Consider the following 17,358-nt stretch of genomic DNA (forward strand, 5'->3'; position numbering starts at 1 on the left):
CACCGGGGATTGAACCCGGGCCCCCTGCAGTGGAAGCATGGAGTCCTAACCACTGGACTGCCAGGGAATTCCCTGTAATTCTTCTTATACATTGTTGGATTTGATTGCTAATATTTTGTTGAGGATTTTGCATCTGTGTTCGTGAGAAATATTGGTCTGTAGGTTTCTTTTCTTGTAATATCTGTGATTGGTTTTGGTATTATGGTACTATTAGCCTCATAGAATAAGTTAAAAAGTATTCCTCTGTTTCTATCTTCTAAAAGGGATTATGGAGACCTGGCATGATTTCTTCCTTAAATGTTTGGCAGAATTCACCAGGGAAGCCCTCTGGACTTTGTGCTTTCTGTTTTGGAAGGTTATTATTATATTATTAAAATAATTATTTGAATTATTGTTTCAAATTTTTTAATAGATATTTGTCTTTCTCCGTCTGACTTATTTCACTTAGTATGATAATCTCCAGGTCCATCCATGTTGCTGCAAATGGCATTATTTCATTCTTTTTAATGGCTGAGTAATATCCCATTGTATATATGTAGCACATCTTCTTTATCCATTCATCTGTCCTCAACAAAATACCAGCAATCCAAATCCAACAATACATTAAAAGGATCATACACTATGATCAAGTGGGATTTATCCTAGGGGTGCAAGGATTTTTCAGTATCTGCAAATAAATGGCTGTGATACACCACCACAAGTTAAAGAATAAAAACCATATGATCATCTCAATAGATGCAGAAAAAGCTTTTGACAAAATTCAACACCTATTTATGATTAAAGACTCTCCAGAAAGGGTCCTAGAGGGAACATATTTCAAAATAATATAGACCATATACAACTAACCTACAGCTAACATCATACTCAACAGTGAAAATCTAAAAGCATGTCTTCTAAGATCAGGAGCAAGACAAGGATGTCCACTCTCACCACTTTTATTCAACATAGTTTTGGAAGTCCTAGCTGTGGCAAACAGAGAAGAAAAAGAAAAGGAATCTAAATTGGAAAAGAAAGAAGTAAAACTGTCACTGTTTGCAGATGATATGATATTAGACATAGAAAATCCTAAAGGTGCTACCAGATAACTACTAGAGCTCATCAATGAATTCAGTAAAATGACATTTTCTTTGCTGAGGAGTTTTTAGTCTACTTTAGAACATAATGCATATTGAAAAGATGCCATTTATATACAGTTGTGTATAAACTGGATTTGAAAGTTCTGAAGAAACTAAGAGCATGCATCACCAAGGAGCTGTAGTAATCCAAAGAGGTTTGTCTGGGACTGTTTTTTATTTATGGAGGGGGTAGATTTAAGTAGTTTTAGGAGGAGGTCATGGGTCTGGAAAACACTCAGATAGTGTCACTTAGATTGAGAGGATTAAGGCAATTATGTTTTCCCCAGCTATGGGAAGTTCCAAATTTCTAAGATTTTACCTGGAGAAAAGAATATATATATAATTTTTAAAAACAGAAGCTGAAATATTGTTTAATAATTTCAGTATGAAGCTGTTCTGTTGGCAGGACAAACAATAGGCTATTGATTAAAATGATGTTACAATAGGTACAACTACTGAGACAATGTTTGCTCATTTAATACATAAGAACTTATTCTAGAAGCATGCACACCAGGCTGTCCCGAGCACTCTGATCTGAATCACACATAAATCATGAACAATTACGGTGTGTCTGTATTTTCTACAAGACACGTTACAATGGCTCATCAGTTTCCCTTTAGAGTTCCTAAGCTTTTCTGAGAACATTTGAGCTTCTGAGTACATTTGAACTTTTGAAGGAATAAGTGCATTTCAAAACTGAGATTATTTCATAGAATAATTTCTTAATATGAGTGTTATTATGAAGAGAAATAAACTTGCTTTAGCCTATTGAACTGTAATATTATCTGTCTATTTTCATTTGTTAATTCTTACAAGATTATTACTTGTACTCACCTCATTTTCCCCCTAAGTGGTAAATAGTTGTACTTTTCAGTTGTTTTGCCATCTCGTTTGTTAAAAACAATTATTTATGAATAATTGTTGTAGCTTTGAAGCATTTCAGGATTCATCATTTTTTTTTTTGGATAGAAATAGTATGTATCAGACTATTGATAAGAATAATATTCAGTGGAAATCAAATATTTTTTAATGATTCCAGAAAAAGAAAATTAAATTGTGTCTTAACAATTTTGGCTCCAGGAATCGTAGTATAAAATATAGACATTTCAGATTGAAAACAATGGTTAAGGAGATTTTTGGGTGGCATCTGAGACTTCACCTTACTTGAATGTAATTTAGTTAAAAACACAGTGAATGTACTGAAAACACTGTCCAAACACAGAGCCGCTCTTTTCCAAGTACCTTATTGGACATGGTCACGTTTTTTGATCACGTGCATTCTCAAATTTGACTGTGTGGAAGTGAATTGGAACAACCAATTAGGGTTGTAAAGAAAATGATCACTTTTAAAATTGTTTCTCAAAGGCAAAGATGACTTCATAAGAGCGAGTACATCTTACTCTTTTTTTTTTTTTTTTTTTAAAGACTAAGATTCATATGCCTTCTTTTGAGGAAAGAATAAACAATGAGAATATGGCTTGGAACGTTGAATGCTGCCTTCCATATCTCTCTATAGGGAAAACGTCCTTATAGAATATTTGGAAGAAGCTTATGTGATGACTTGTCTTACCATACTGAAAATAATAAAAGCAAACACTATTAATCCTCATAGAAACCCTATGAATTGTGTGATTCCCCTATGTCCAGTTGTGTGATTCAGTTGTGTGACATCCTCATTGTACAGATGAGGTAACTGAGGCTTAGGGAGGGCCAGTGACTTCCCAAGAGTAGGCAGCTTGGTAAATGTCATGCCCACACCCTGTCTGGCTCCAGAATCTACACTTGGTCCTCACTGTTTCCAACCCAGAAAGGAGAGACCCCAATACGGTGAGATGAGAAAGATGTGAGCAGAGGGGACTGAGTGGGGAGCGTCTGGGGAGACTCAGAAAGGAAGCCGTGCTGGGGGGGGTGGGGGAGGCTGGGAAAGGAGCAGGCTTCCCAAGCTAAACAGTTGATGGAGATAATCTTCACTTACCCTCAACCAGCTCTGTGACTTTGAGCAGGTTACTTAGATCCCTGGGACCCCTTTACCTAAAGGGGGAATGATGCAGGCCTGGTCTGCTCAACAGACAGAGAAATTGTCCCCTGAGAAATTGTCACGTTAACATTCGAGTTAGCACAGCTGACTGTGGATTGTGGATGATCCCAATCTTCTGGAATTTTCTGAATGGCTAATAATGCCCCAGTAATGTCTCAACAGCTTTGTACTTGCAGTGCACACACTCACAACGGGAGCTTCTTTGCTCTTCCTTTTGCCAAGGACCCTTCGGGCACTTTGCTGAAGCCTGACCCCTTCTCACAGCAATGCTTGTAAATGCATAAAATGTATACATAGGGTTACAAAGTAAATAGTTATATTGAAATGCTGATATCAATGTACTAGAAATTGTAACATAGTGTCTTCTTAGTTATTAGCGAATTCAAAAACAAGATCTAGTGGTGACTTTAACAAATACTGTTATTTTGAAGTAAAGGGGACCATAAACAATATTTCTAGATGTCTGTGACAACGATTGCTATTAAAATATCTGTAACTTATGTTGGTAACATATGCACGGGCACTGGTGAATATAGTCTGGTTTGTCTACATTTGTGACTGAAGAATATGCTAAATTTTAGCTAGAGGTTAGTGAAAATAAAGATGTAATTTTTTTCTATTCATCTCAACAGACCCCCTATATCATATTTGTACCACATGTTAAGAACCCCTGAGCTGTGTGGTTCACTGCTTCAAGTTCTGTGAAAAACCCTCCTGAGCTTTGATTGAACTTCTAATGAATCTTTAGATCAAGCTAGGGAAAACCAGTACCTTAAAAGTAGTCTTCCTATTTGCAATCATTGTAGTCTGAATTTATGTAGTTTTTCTTTAATGTCTTTCAATACAATTTTTATAATAATCTCCATAAATGTCCTGCAAATTCTGTAAGATTCATTCTTAGATACTTTATATGTTTTGTTAGTATTTGCTATTCTATTTAATTTCTAACTATGGATAAGTTTAGAAATACTATCAGCTTTTGTATAATGAATTGTTAAGCTAGCCAATGACTTTCAGAATTTCTACCTCCATAATCGTATCATCTGGAAACGATAACGGTTGCTCTTTTTTATCCAATTTTGTGCTTTTAATTTTTAAATTTTCTCTTACGTACTGATAGGACTTCCAGTGCAATGTTCAATAGAAACGGTGGTGTCTGTGAAAGTGTTCTTTCTGATTTTCAAGGAAATACTTTTAATATTTTCCCATTTAGGAGTGACGTGCTGGAACCAATTTTTAGCAGCTAGCAAGAGCCAATCATTAACTTTTCATGAATTTTGCATGAAAATACAATCATTATTAAAAATTAAATGACATAAACATAATTAATTAAATCATATTAAAACAAAAGTAATACATTCTGAAAACTCACCACTTCCTACTTTATGTCATCTTGCTGTTATCAGTGCTCTTGAGGTTATTTACATACCTTGTGTCTGCGTGGTGAAAATACTATATAATGATTCTTTTTCCAACTTCCTGGTCAGTGACATCACGTTGATAGCTTTGAATTGGCCATGGTACGAGTATTTACACCATGGAAAGTGGCAAATGCTACCAATCAGGGTTTTTAATTTTCCTTAAGAGCCTGTTGTTCAACGTTTACTAACACACCTCTGATCAAGACTGATGTTTGCCACAGGCTCTAGCATTTTCCTAGCCTGTTAACTAAAAAGAAAGGAAATTAAGGAAGAAGAGAAGGGAGGGTGGCAGGGGAATAGGAAGGAAAGGAAAGTAAAAGGGAAGGAAGAAGAGAGGAAGAGAGGACAGGAAAGCTTTAATCAGTGTATTAACCCGCACGTGGTGTTTCCCCCCAGATAGCTGTGACGCTCCTCTGGCGTCTGCCCTGCCCCGGGCTTCCTTCAGCAGCTCCTCAGAGCGGTCCAGCAGCCACGGCCCTGGCTTCGCAAGCCTTAATCGCAGAGACGGTGAGTCTGCAGCTGTCTGCTTGTCAATCCACCCTGATTCTTTCCCAGAGAGAATTATTTTCATTTTTAGTTCATATTCCTTCTTATAGGTCAAAACTTAATTATATTGAGTTTAATGAAACTGAAGAAAGCAGCAGGTTCATCATATCTGCTAGTATTCCTCTGCTAGCTTTCTTCTTGCTTATGATCCATTGTTTGGTTTGTTTTGATATCTTCCTTCCCTATTGATTGCCAGCAAATGATCATCAGTAAGATTTATGAGAAGGGAATTATTGGAGTCTAGATTTTTTCCAGGGTTATCATCCCTTTTTAGTTTTAGGACCGGCGACAGAAGGGTGACTAGTCAAGTGCGCTGGTCATGAATAACTACAACAACACAAGAAGGAGCCAGTGCTGCAGCCACTGGGGAAGCCTGATGTTTGCAAGATGTGAAGCTGCCAAAGGATGTCATGGGAAAATGACTCCATTCCCAGGACTTGGCCTGGGAGGAGACCAGGTGAAGGCTGCTACTGAAAATAAAGATTCCCTTCCTATTAGTGGGAAGGGAGTGAATGACTTACTTTTTGGAAAGGTCCATTTTTGCTACTTGAATGTTGTCAAGTGAATTACCTCTTCTATTGCACAAATACTAATTCAGTGGATTAAATAAGTGAATACATACACTTCAAATTCAAATGCTTTGCTACTTTTTTGGATTAACTTTTATTGGAGTACGGTTGCTGGACAATGTTGTGTTAGCCTCCACTGCACAACAAATTGAATCAGCCACACCCGTACAGATAGCCCCTCCCTTCTGGACTTCCCTCCCACTTCGGTCACCACAGTGCATTAGGTAGAGCTCCCTGTGCTATATAGTATGTTCCCATCAGTTGTCTATTTTATACATAGTATCAATAATGTATATATGTCAATCCCAGTCTCCTAATTCCTCCCACCCTACCCCTTTCCCCCTTGGTATCCATACATTTGTTCTCTACGTCTGTGTCTCTATTTCTGCTTTTGTTTTGCTACTGTTTTAAGGGATAGATTTTTTAAATGAAAGATGAATTCAGAAAGTAAAAGTGAAAATTAACTGTGTCCCATGTAAACGCACTGCTGTAAATTCTGGAGATACTACTAAGGAATTGAGTGTTTTCCTCCCTTTCTTTGACATTTCTAAGATCAGAGTTAAAGTCTAGCTTGAACTTTACTGTGTCCTTAAGGATCAAATTTGGGAACCTAGTAAGTGATCAAATCGATTGGCAGGGAAGAGTAAGAACACAGGTGAAGAAATTCAGTGAGCTCAGGATGGGAAGGCATGTCCATTAATTGTCCACCTTCATGGTCTTTTCCCAGGAAAAAGCATTTTGTGGCCAGATATTTACTCCTCAAAGCATCATTCATAATCATTTTTAGCACCCCAGTAAAAATATATTCTCCTTGAAACCAGATTTCAATGAGATCAGTTATCAAATTACCCATTTTCGGTCTGGTGGTTATTCTAATATCAGCTTAACATCTAAACTTTCCAGTGGTTTCCCTAAAATTGTAAAAACTAAATAAGCCATATTTAATTAGTTTAAAGAGGCCCGAGGGGCTTGTGTGTTGTGTTTCTAATTTGCATGTGTAGAGTATCTTTATGATTCAGGCCTCCAGTGCTATCAATATGGTGGCACTGGGAAGTTTATAAACATTAGAAGGGAAAATCCTGAAGCTTAAGATGAACTTATTTCCATTATATTTAATTAAAAAAATAATAACTCAGAATATTATAAGCCATCATTATAAAATGGTAAGTACAAAGCTTATCTTTTATATTTAAACTACTCTCTTTGCAAATTTAAATTAATTATTTTAAGAGTGGCAATCAACTGATGAGGGTTTTTTTTTTCATGGTTGTTGCTACTCTGATTGCATATAGTGTACATTTCACTAAATATCCCTAGATATTACCACCTGATTTCAGACCCATTTCTAAAGCATGCTTTAGACAGCACAATTTATCAATATTCCTTCTGAAGGATTATCTATATGTGTTTTCTGTTAAAAGCCAGCATCCCAGAGTCTTTATTGACATTTCCTTTGCCTTGGTAAATGCTGGAGAACATATTAGTTCACTTTAGTTTAGATGATTATGATGTAAAATGTGGATAGTATGAAATGTGGATGAATATAATGAGGGCGATGATTCTTCATATATAGTAGTTTTAGCTTTTTGGAATATTTTGTGTATGATCTAGTGAGGAAAATCATGTTAGACTCCCTGATTGTATGGTTAAAATTGCCTTGGTCTGTGTTGTGGTATTTGGAAGTTTTAAAGAAGGTGGTCTGTCTTACACCCCTAGTTTCTTATTTTGCCCATAAGTCATTGCGCTTCTAGAATGTTCATTAAGAATTAGAAATGTCTCAAATATCACAGCTTCCACCAAGACCTTTATACATAGCAGCTGATCAATTCATCTACCTGATACATAAAGGTAGTAAGAGAATAGTCTATACATAATTTTTGATTGTATGTGTGTGCATATATATAAATTTGACCCACTGTATAACCCCCCAAAGCTAAATAATTCAAACTTTAAGGCATTTTATGATTTTAAAGTACTTCACTGATTCAACACATAACAAATGTTAATTAATTGACTAGAACTTATTGCACATTTCATGTTTTCTCTTTTACGTATTTTTTACTTATGCAGTTTATGTATTGATTTTGTTTTCTATTAATTTATGAAAAGTAGTAAAATATTTCTTAGAAAAGACTTTGCAATAAATAGAAGAAAGAAGTCTATGAAGGATATTAAGAGGAATGAGCAGAGAAGTTAGGAGGGATCCAGGCATTTCTAGGGACAGGTGGGCCAAAGCAGAGAGATGCAGACCTTGCATCTTTGAAAACCATGATTCCTGAGCATGTTACCACCTGTTTGCCAGTGTTTTCTGTGAGCTCCCTAATGGAAGTGTTGGTTATTGTAGAGATAGTAATGGACTAGTATCATCACTCAACATTGGACTAAGTGCTCCTGGAGTTTACTTTTAAAATTTCTAGTCTGGTTCCTCTAGCATTCCCATTTTGAAGTCTGGGATTGGGTTCCAGATAATACATTTAACAAAGTATCCCCTCTGAGGTCATACACCTTACCTTTTTATACAGAGAAACACAAATTACTGGAAATGCCTGAATGTATAATTTTTCAGAACTGATGGATTTTTTTTAAGGGGTAAACCACAGACACGTACATGTATTCATATACCTATTCAAGAAAATTGATGCCATTAGATAAAAATGTGAAGTTCTTGAAGCTTTACATCTTTACAGTCAAATTGGGTTTGACTATTCATATTAGCTGAATTTGTTTCCATCAATATTAAATTGATATTTCCTAGAATTACAAGTGACCTAATATTTCTCATATAAAATCAAGATTGCTGAAATCTGTGTATTCTAAATAAGAACATGCTATAATATTGACTTCATTTTTTTCTTCTCAAAAATCTCCTAAAGGAACTTTATGCAGTTTATCCAAGTTTATTCAAAACAAAAGTTAAAAAACCAAAACCAAAAGTAAAAAAACTACCTTAGAGTAAACCACGCTGGACTTTCATTCTAGATCTTGCATGTGAAAATAACCTTTTGTTTTTACAATTATTGTTACTGTAGGTGACCCTTCATGAAACTGGCTTTAGCATTTCAGATGCTGCTTTCCAACTCCGGATAACATGTTCTTTTTAGCCACGTGACGTGTCCTCTTTAGTGACCGCAGGCATGGTGGTGAGATGAGTGGTCTGGCCAGAGCTGATTGAGATTGATTAGGAGGAAGTGTACACACATTTTGTTCTCCTTTTTTGTTCCCCCAAAGTGCTTGCATAAACAATCATCCCCAGAAAGAGGGACAACTCCATGCATGGCCCAGATGCTGAAAATCACGCCCTCTAATGCGGCAAGCCACTCATCACTGACAGTGCAAATGAGACTGCTTTAAATTTAACTTGATCAAAAATGGCATATCAGATTACTATATTGTGTATTGCAAACAGAAAGTAGATGGAGACAAGCTGAACTGACTGGATGTTTTCTTTTCTCTTTGTAATTCTTCACCTTTCCCGTACCGAGACATTGATCATATTTCCTCACAACAGACTTATGTGTTGGTGGAGCCAGGAAAGATTTTGTCTAATGCTCCCAATACAATTGATGGCTGAGCATATTAGCAACAATTCTCAGCGTTAAGATATTTATTTCTCACTTTAGGAAGTACATTTACTAGTACAAGTTAATACTCCAGGTTTTAGCAGGAAATAAATACACATGATTCGATTAGCAGAAAATGCTTAGGCCTGGGCATCAGACACTAAATATTTTCTTAAAACCTGGAACGTCTGATTATTTGGACTCTGCAATATCCCAAATAAGCTGTGATGTAAAATTCACTGTTTTTTACAAAGAAATGTTAGAAAATGGAAAGAGTGAATAATAATTTAAAATATCTAGACGTATATCAACTCCTGATATAAATCAGAATATTACTGAATACATCAAAAATGTTTGATGCGAATCTTATAATAATAAACTTGTCCCTCATATTTTTTCATAAAATCGTAGTTCTCCAGTATTTCTATCTTTTATTCACAGGCTAGGTGCCTGGTAGAACTGGTCAGTATTCCCAAATACTAGTCTGAGCAATTCAGATGGCAATAAAAGGGCTTGCAAACCAGATTTTTATAAAGGCATATGAATGTACTGGGGACTTTTTGCCTCTGGATGTCAGATGTTTCATTCTGTTTACCTGTGCTTCCTAAAAGTTTTTAGACCTATTAGGGCCAAGACACATTCTTTTTCCAATTTTTCTTAACAAATGATCCTGCAGATGCAACTGTGGGTATTGAGTGCAGTGGACAGGCCAAATGTAATAGCATCCATGTAAAATACACCCATGTACTAAAGCACAGAGCACTGTGTTGGTGACCAGGCAACTTTATTAAATCACGGCATGATGGTAGCATGTGAGAGGAGAAGCCCCCAAATCCCAGGGTTCGTGCAGACCCTGCCGTACAGTTGTCACACAGAACTCATCTGCTCAGGTTTTCCCATGGTCCTTTTCAAGGTCTGGAGTCTCCAGGTTACCTCCATAGAACCTAAGATGCTAGATGAGACAAACCAGAACAAACCAAACGTGTTTTTCAGCATTGTCAACAACCTTCAGGGAGGCAATGTTGTCATTTCTCTCTACCAAGTAGCCCAAATTATAGCACTACCCCCAGAATAAGGCAATCCTCAGTCTCTTTTGAATTCAGTGGACTCTTTTGAATGGGTGAGCATCGTCCAGGGATGCTCAGATTTCTTTGTTCCTGCTTCTTTCCAAGACAGTGTTTGGGTTTACAGAAGGGCTGGTGCCCTCATGGAGCTGGATGGTGGGGCTTCTCACGTTGGGGCTCAGCTCCTTGCTATCTGCTGAAGGGAGTTCGTCTGCTTTTAACGCTGAGGGTTACTTGGCACCTGCTCCTGAAGCCTGTGGCGGATTTACCTCTTGGTAAGACCGTGTTCCCAGGGAACAGGTCATTGTTCCTTCCGGGATCTTTGCGATGTCACTTCTTACCTCCCTGAAGCCTGACCATGAGTCTCATTTGATTTCCAGCCTGAGCAGCCTTGATTACAGGTTTAATCTGCCTTTGCCAAGTTGACCTTCTGTTCAGATCCAGTCAGACTCTCATCTCACTTCTGTGCCCCCTTTTGATGGCCTGTGGGCAGTCTGGTTCACCATACCAAGGGGAAAAAGATCGTCAAATGGTTTTGTCCTGGCAGTTTAGTCCAGAAGTAACCTATCACTTCCACTCAGAGCTTGTTGGCCAGAGCTGGTCACATAGCCCCACCCAACGACCAGGGGGCGTGGAAATCGCAATCCTCCAAGTGCCTGGAAGGTAGAAGAAGGGAAATAGTTGGCAACCATTAGTAATGACTACACAGCCCCCTACAAGGTGATCTCCCAAAATTCCAAATGGAAGCCAAGACAAAGCCTTTCCACAGCTTGCTTATTCCTCTCACTTTTCTGATCCCCCTGGGACTTCGCTCCTGAGCAAGGTGTCTGAATCACCCTCCCACCACCTTTTACCCTTCCTCCATTTCCTCTCTTTCCCACGATCGTCTGGGTTCCCGTCTCTTCTTCCTGCCAAAGAGGGAGACATCACACGTCCTGTTTCCTATTTTCTTAGTTGGTCTTTGCCCTCCCTGGCTTCGCTAGGGCTTCATGGGATAATGATCACCGGCTAACAGGATTTACCGGAGAGGAATGAAAAACACAACAGTTTATCCTTGCAAAATTATGTCTGTGTTTATTATCTGCCCAGTAATTATCTTATGGTGGCCACAATTTTGCCATAGTATTTTTCCAAAAGTAAGTACTGCCTATGACGTACTTGGCAACTTCCCAAAAGATATGTGGAAGCCCTTCTAAGCACTATCCAAATTCAAAAATAGTTGTCTAGCCAATTCTACTCTGTTCTTTTCCAAAATAATTCACTTTTGTATCATGTATAATATACAGAAATGTTCATGAAAGTTATTTATTTAACAGTATGTATCCTTGACATACACCGTGATGTCTTTGTTTACTCCACTTTTAATAAATATTATTGGCATCCCTATGGAGATATATTTTATCCCATTACATACTGCTTTACTCATCCAATGCAATTACATTGCCTCTTGTAGGGATAGTCCCTTTTTCTTGTTTGGAGTCACTGATGAAAGACGTACCAAGTGAGGTGACCTTCAATCCTGCCAAAGGGGTGAGGTTCAATTAGCAACCTTTCATGAGGCATCTGGGATCACTAATGATCAAAGCACACAGGAGTCTTGAACTTCTGGTTTAACTTGTGGCGCAGAGACTGCTCCAGGAAGGCCACAGCCAGTGGCAAAGGCTAATGGAATATCTCAGTGGACCCTGTGGTCAGCTACTCCCACCTTTGCTCTGAACATTAATGAGGAGCTTCTGGACTAGGGGCTGACTGGAAGATGGTATTTCAGGGGTTCCCTGTTCTCTCTGTCCTGTGATCCTTGCAGTAGACTCTTCCCTTGTTGCCATGTTTCCTCCAAGGAAATCCAGTGGAGCAGGCTTTTCTCCGACACAAAATAATGCCATACTTTGCTGGGGATGAATGCCTACCCCCCCAAAAATGCACCTTTGTCAGTAGTATTTACCTTTTGTGATGCTCAGACCTCATCCTTTTTGCATTCTTATTTTACCACTCTATTTTGTATAGCAGCTCGTCTGTACATATCTCTTTTTATCCAAGGCTTTCACAGTGTGCTTACAAATTGTAATGAATTCAGCTACATAACATCACTAAAGAAAATGTAAGTTTTACCATCAATGGACTTTTTTTCCAAAGGCTTCTGGCTAACTGAGCAGTCAAGTATGGATGGATAATTTAGTACTCATGGTTTTATTTCTAAGCATCTCACCCTTGCATTTCCTGACATGATCCTACACTGAATTTAATTAAAAAGAAAAAGGAGCTATTGCCTTAAGAAGAGTAACGGTGTGTCCCTGGGAAGTGGTGGGGGCCTTGGAGCAGAACGCCTGGCCTCCTGCCCTTCTGGGCATCCTGGATTCCCCACTGTTCTCTACATATCAGAGGGAGATGCAGCTATTCTGAGTGGCCTCAAGAATGATCTGGAATCATATCTGTTCTGAATAACTCAGGGGGCCTCTGAAAGATGCACAATGATGCTTTTATAGAATTAGACCAGATCTCAGAGCTGCATCTCTCATAAACATGAAGATTTCACGGGAGATGCACAAATACACTTGGTCGTACATTTTATTCAGTCATGAATGAGGTATTTAGTACATGTTCGGATGGTTTATAGGCTTGCTGGGCAATTTGTATTTTATTTCTAAGGTGAGAAATTAGCAAAATCATCTTATAGTCTTGTCAGTACAGAACTTCAAACACATAAGAACTGCAAAGCCTGAGATCAACTCAGATCTGAATGCCTCGCTACTGTGTGTTTCTTTAAAACTTCGTCAGGAGTGTCTATGAGAGAAGCAAAACAAAAAACACAGTAGCAATGGATTTTTGTTTATTTTATGCAGAAAGAGCTGCAGCGATGAATGTTAATTGCTAAGGGCATTGAAAGTTGTCCCTCGGGACACTGTGCGCAGAACTTAAGGGAGTCACTTGTGAACAGTCACACTGTACTTTTTTTCTTTAATATCACTGGCATTTAATTTGAATCACAAATTAACAAGTATACACTTATTTTTTATTTAATTTTAAATTGTCTGTTTACAAAACCATTATAGGGTATGTCTGCATTTAGTACAGGAATCTGTTTTACAGTTAGGCAGCTCTGTGTGATTTTTTTCATTATGGATGCACTTTTTGGAAAACTACCTGTTGTCTCCTGCTCAGGCTGCTAGCAGACTGCAGGAAGCACAGCAGAAAGGGAATCAGAGGTTACCTAGACAGGTCCAGAGGGAGGATTTCTGCATTTTTTACATCCTGATAGCCAGAAATGGTATATGTAGATAGTTGGAATTGCTCCTTAAGAAATCAGAGCTGGAGCAAATGCTTAAATTTCCCTCAGCAATGTAGGCAGGGTTGTGACAAAAACACCAATATATAAATCCCAGAGATCTCTGAGTGGGATGGTCAGGGAGCATCCCCAGGGCCTGCCGCCCTATGGCCCCTTTTTCCTGGGAACATCTGTTACTCCTGCTTATCTCACCCTCTCCCCACTCACCCAGCCCCGCCTGGAATCTGGAATGAGTTTTCTGTGAATTAAGATGCATTTAAGTGAGGAAAGAAATACACAGAGCTTGATGAGCTCCCATTTGAGACAATGTAATGAAGATCTTGGAGGGAAACTTCCCTTGGTTACAATTTCAATTTAGCCATTTACTTGCTTGACATTTAGATGCCCTGGAGATAGGTTAGTCTGTTCACTTCAGATTATCCCACTTGACTTTGCTCCCTTCGGTATCTTTCTGCTCTGGACCTTGTTCCAACTTGAAGAAGGCATGAGCTATTCTCCTTTTCACCTCTGGGTAATTCCCACCTCTGGGTAATTTCCCCCTCTGCACAAAGCTGACACTCATTATGACAGTGCATGCCCCGTGGCCACCAGGGGCAGGGGTCATTTTCATCTTGATCAGTGACCAGAATAATTAAGGCCCTCGCTGAGAGTTTCCTGTTCAGCCTTTCCTCTCCCCAAAGACACAAGTCACTGCCTGTGTCTGAGCTAACGAAAGGTGGGGGAAACAGTCACACAGGCATAACTAGAGACAGAAACCTTCCAATATATCTGCCAGTGTATCAATATAAAAGACAGTCTGGTATTGATAAGCAAACAATACTGAATAACTGACAAATCGCAGGGATATGTTCTTAGAAGGGGTAGAGAATGAAAAGGGAGCTAAGCTTTAATAAAATACCCTCACCCGAACCTAAAATGATTGTTTTTTGCTTGTCTGCAAAGCAGAGACTGTAACACCCGTCCCACTTGCCGGGTCCATGGAGGAGTTGTGAGGTAGCACTTAGAGCATCTGGGAGGGTCCTGAACACATCACATGCTTGTGACAAGTTTTGGCTTTCCTCATTTTCTCTCCTTTATCTAGTATAAAGTGGCAGGTAACGGGCCATTCAGTAATGAAAAGACTGCAATGCCCCACACTCTGGATGTCACCCCTCTTTCACCATGACTGTCTCCCGTCTTGCGATCGTGTATGGGAGAGAAAGTATTGTGCTAGATGCTCTAACACAGCTTCTTGTTGAATTCTCATTGCAGCCCTAAAGCATACCTATCACACTTTGCTGGGAGGGATGTTTTGTGTTCAGTGTCCTAAGCTGTGGAACCTTGTTCTGTGCAAGTCAGACCCTCTGGACATGTTTTCCTTTGTATGAATTGTGACACTTTATTCAACTAAGGGGCTGAGGCAGGAGACAGGACGGTGACAATGGAAAAAGACAGTCTGTGGTGTGGTCAGGGGAAGAGCTGGGTGGGAGGGCAAGTGCCTTTCTTGTGGGTTCAGCACTGGTGACTCCAAAACAGTAATTGCAAATCCCTGGGCTCTGTTTCAGTGGGTGTTGGTTCCCAGGGGGAATTTACTGAAGATTTGCAACATTGAATAATGCAGGCTGATCAGTTTCAGAACCACTGCTCTGCAGCTAAGAGCTGGTGGGGCGGCTGTGCTCAAGCGTACCCACTTTAATGTTGTTTCAGTGTATTTTGTTTTGTTTTCCATTACAGAGCAGTGATCTCCCTTACCCGTCAGTAAAACTGTTCGGGGCTCCCTAACAGTCCTCAGGTTATATTTGTGCATTTCCCACTTTTTCCAGTCATTAGAAAAAAGGGCATCTACCCCGGTGGACTGCGTGCATGGGCAAATGCACAGTAATTCAACATCATCACCCTACAGGGGTCTGGGGATTACGCCGTGGCTGTGTTACCCAGCTGAAATGAATTGCTTTGTAGCACAGGGAATTCTGCAGTTTCATTACTTTATCAGAGTACCTACTTAATCAGATAGCTTAATTTGCATACCAGTAGCACCTTCTCACCACAGGTAAGGAATATGAACTGTTCAAGGTTGATTACCTGCAGATGGTGAAGAGTGGTTGACAGAGACGTGGCTGCATCTGTGGGAGAGGCTGGTCCCAGGGCAGATGCTGGAAGCATGCCGACCCTTTTTACTCTGTTGCGTTTCTGTACATGTGGTGCCCGTGTTGATGGTACTTCCCGCTTCAAGAGAGATTAAAGATGACAGAGCAAGATTGTGCAATGCAAAAAGAAGAAGTATCTTCAGTACATTCTTTACAACCTTGATACTAAGAATACAGGACATTTAGCAGTTTCGCAGAGATTGAAACTGATTCATATAAAACTTCAAATGTAGAACCTTTAAGTTAAAATGATCAGCTAAATGCCAACACCTAATTTCTGACTTCTTTTGGCAATTATTATAAAATTACAGGCAGTTGCAGAGTAATGTTACTTGGGACTGTTAGTTAACCCTCAGCTAGAACCCAGAAGGACTTATCATTCATCAAACATTAGATGGGACCTCTGCACAAATCAGTAGAAGTAGCAGGGAGGTGTTGGGTGGTGATCAATCTTGTTATTAAAGACAAAGAAAGACTGAAAACTATCACAGGTTGGAAGACACTAAGGAGACAAGGTGACTAAATGCAATGTGGGGTTCTGGAACAGAAAAAGGGAGTTAGTTAGTGGAAAAACTGGAGACATCAAAAGAAAGTTTGTCATTTTGTTACCATTGTACCAGTGTTAATAGCTTAGTTTTGATCAAAATACCATGGTGATGTCAGATATTAACATTAGGACACACTGAGTAAAAAGTAGACAGGAACTCCCTATCCCATCTTTGCAACTCGTTTGTAAATCTGAAATTATTTCAAAATAAAAAGTTTAATAATGCATTACAGAACAGCCAGAGTTGTGGCATGTTTAAGATGTGGATCAAAGGAAAAGACATTGTGCTTGTGGTTGAGAGGAAATTTTGGAATTTTGGAATAAAGATTGCAGGAAATGAGGAAATCTTAAAAAGAATTTGAGTTTTAAAGAATTTGTAAGCTTTAAATTTTGCTAAGGGTTATACACGTAGTGCCGTTAGCAGAGGAGATAATGAAGCAACAGATGTGCCCACTTGCTAGTTTCACCTCCACACCCTGATGTAAGCGCTCCACTTCCATTTTCCTTTGAGCTGTCTTGTAACCATGTCACACACCTCCTGACATGTACTTGGTCGTAACAGCTTTTGTAAACAGGACATGGATGTTAATAATAGCCCCTAATAGAAAAGATAATAAATGTTGTCTGAAGTGTCAGACCTTATTATGAGAGCCTCAAATTAGATGTCAGGACAATGGGGAAAATTTTTTTAAAGCTAGTTTTTTTGTGTTAAGGACTGTTTACATGACACTGTGTTTTCTAGACATGGATAATTAGCAAAATATCAGTTCCAGAATGCATTTCAAACCTGTTTCCCAATTTTTTTCTTTTAATTATTTATTTATTTATTTATTTATCTATGGCTGTGTTGGGTCTTCGTTTCTGTGCGAGGGCCTTCTCCAGCCGCGGCAAGCGGGGGCCACTCCTCATCGCGATGCGCGGGCCTCCCACCATCGCGGCCTCTTTTGTTGCGGAGCACAGGCTCCAGACGCGCAGGCTCGGTAATTGTGGCTCACGGGCCCAGCTGCTCCGCGGCATGTGGGTTCTTCCCAAACCAGGGCTCGAACCCGTGTCCCCTGCATTGGCAGGCAGACTCTCAACCACTGCGCC

At 39.3% G+C, this 17,358-nt stretch overlaps 1 protein-coding gene across 2 annotated transcripts in view; it reads left to right on the forward strand.

The window, feature by feature from the left end:
• LOC309664483 (uncharacterized protein) overlaps positions 1-17,358 on the forward strand; it is a 151,586-nt gene that overhangs the window by 84,208 nt on the left and 50,020 nt on the right. Inside the window, exon 4 of one of the 2 annotated variants that reach the window (XM_082470004.1) lies at positions 4,971-5,081. In XM_082470004.1, coding sequence (XP_082326130.1) covers positions 4,971-5,081 — 111 coding nt within the window. Of the gene's footprint in view, positions 1-3,548; positions 5,082-17,358 lie in introns of those variants that run through there. The other variant, XR_014265801.1, reaches the window with a different exon arrangement.

This window comes from Balaenoptera physalus, assembly GCF_965194825.1.
Source record: "Balaenoptera physalus genome assembly, chromosome: 7".
Lineage (NCBI taxonomy): Eukaryota > Metazoa > Chordata > Mammalia > Artiodactyla > Balaenopteridae > Balaenoptera > Balaenoptera physalus.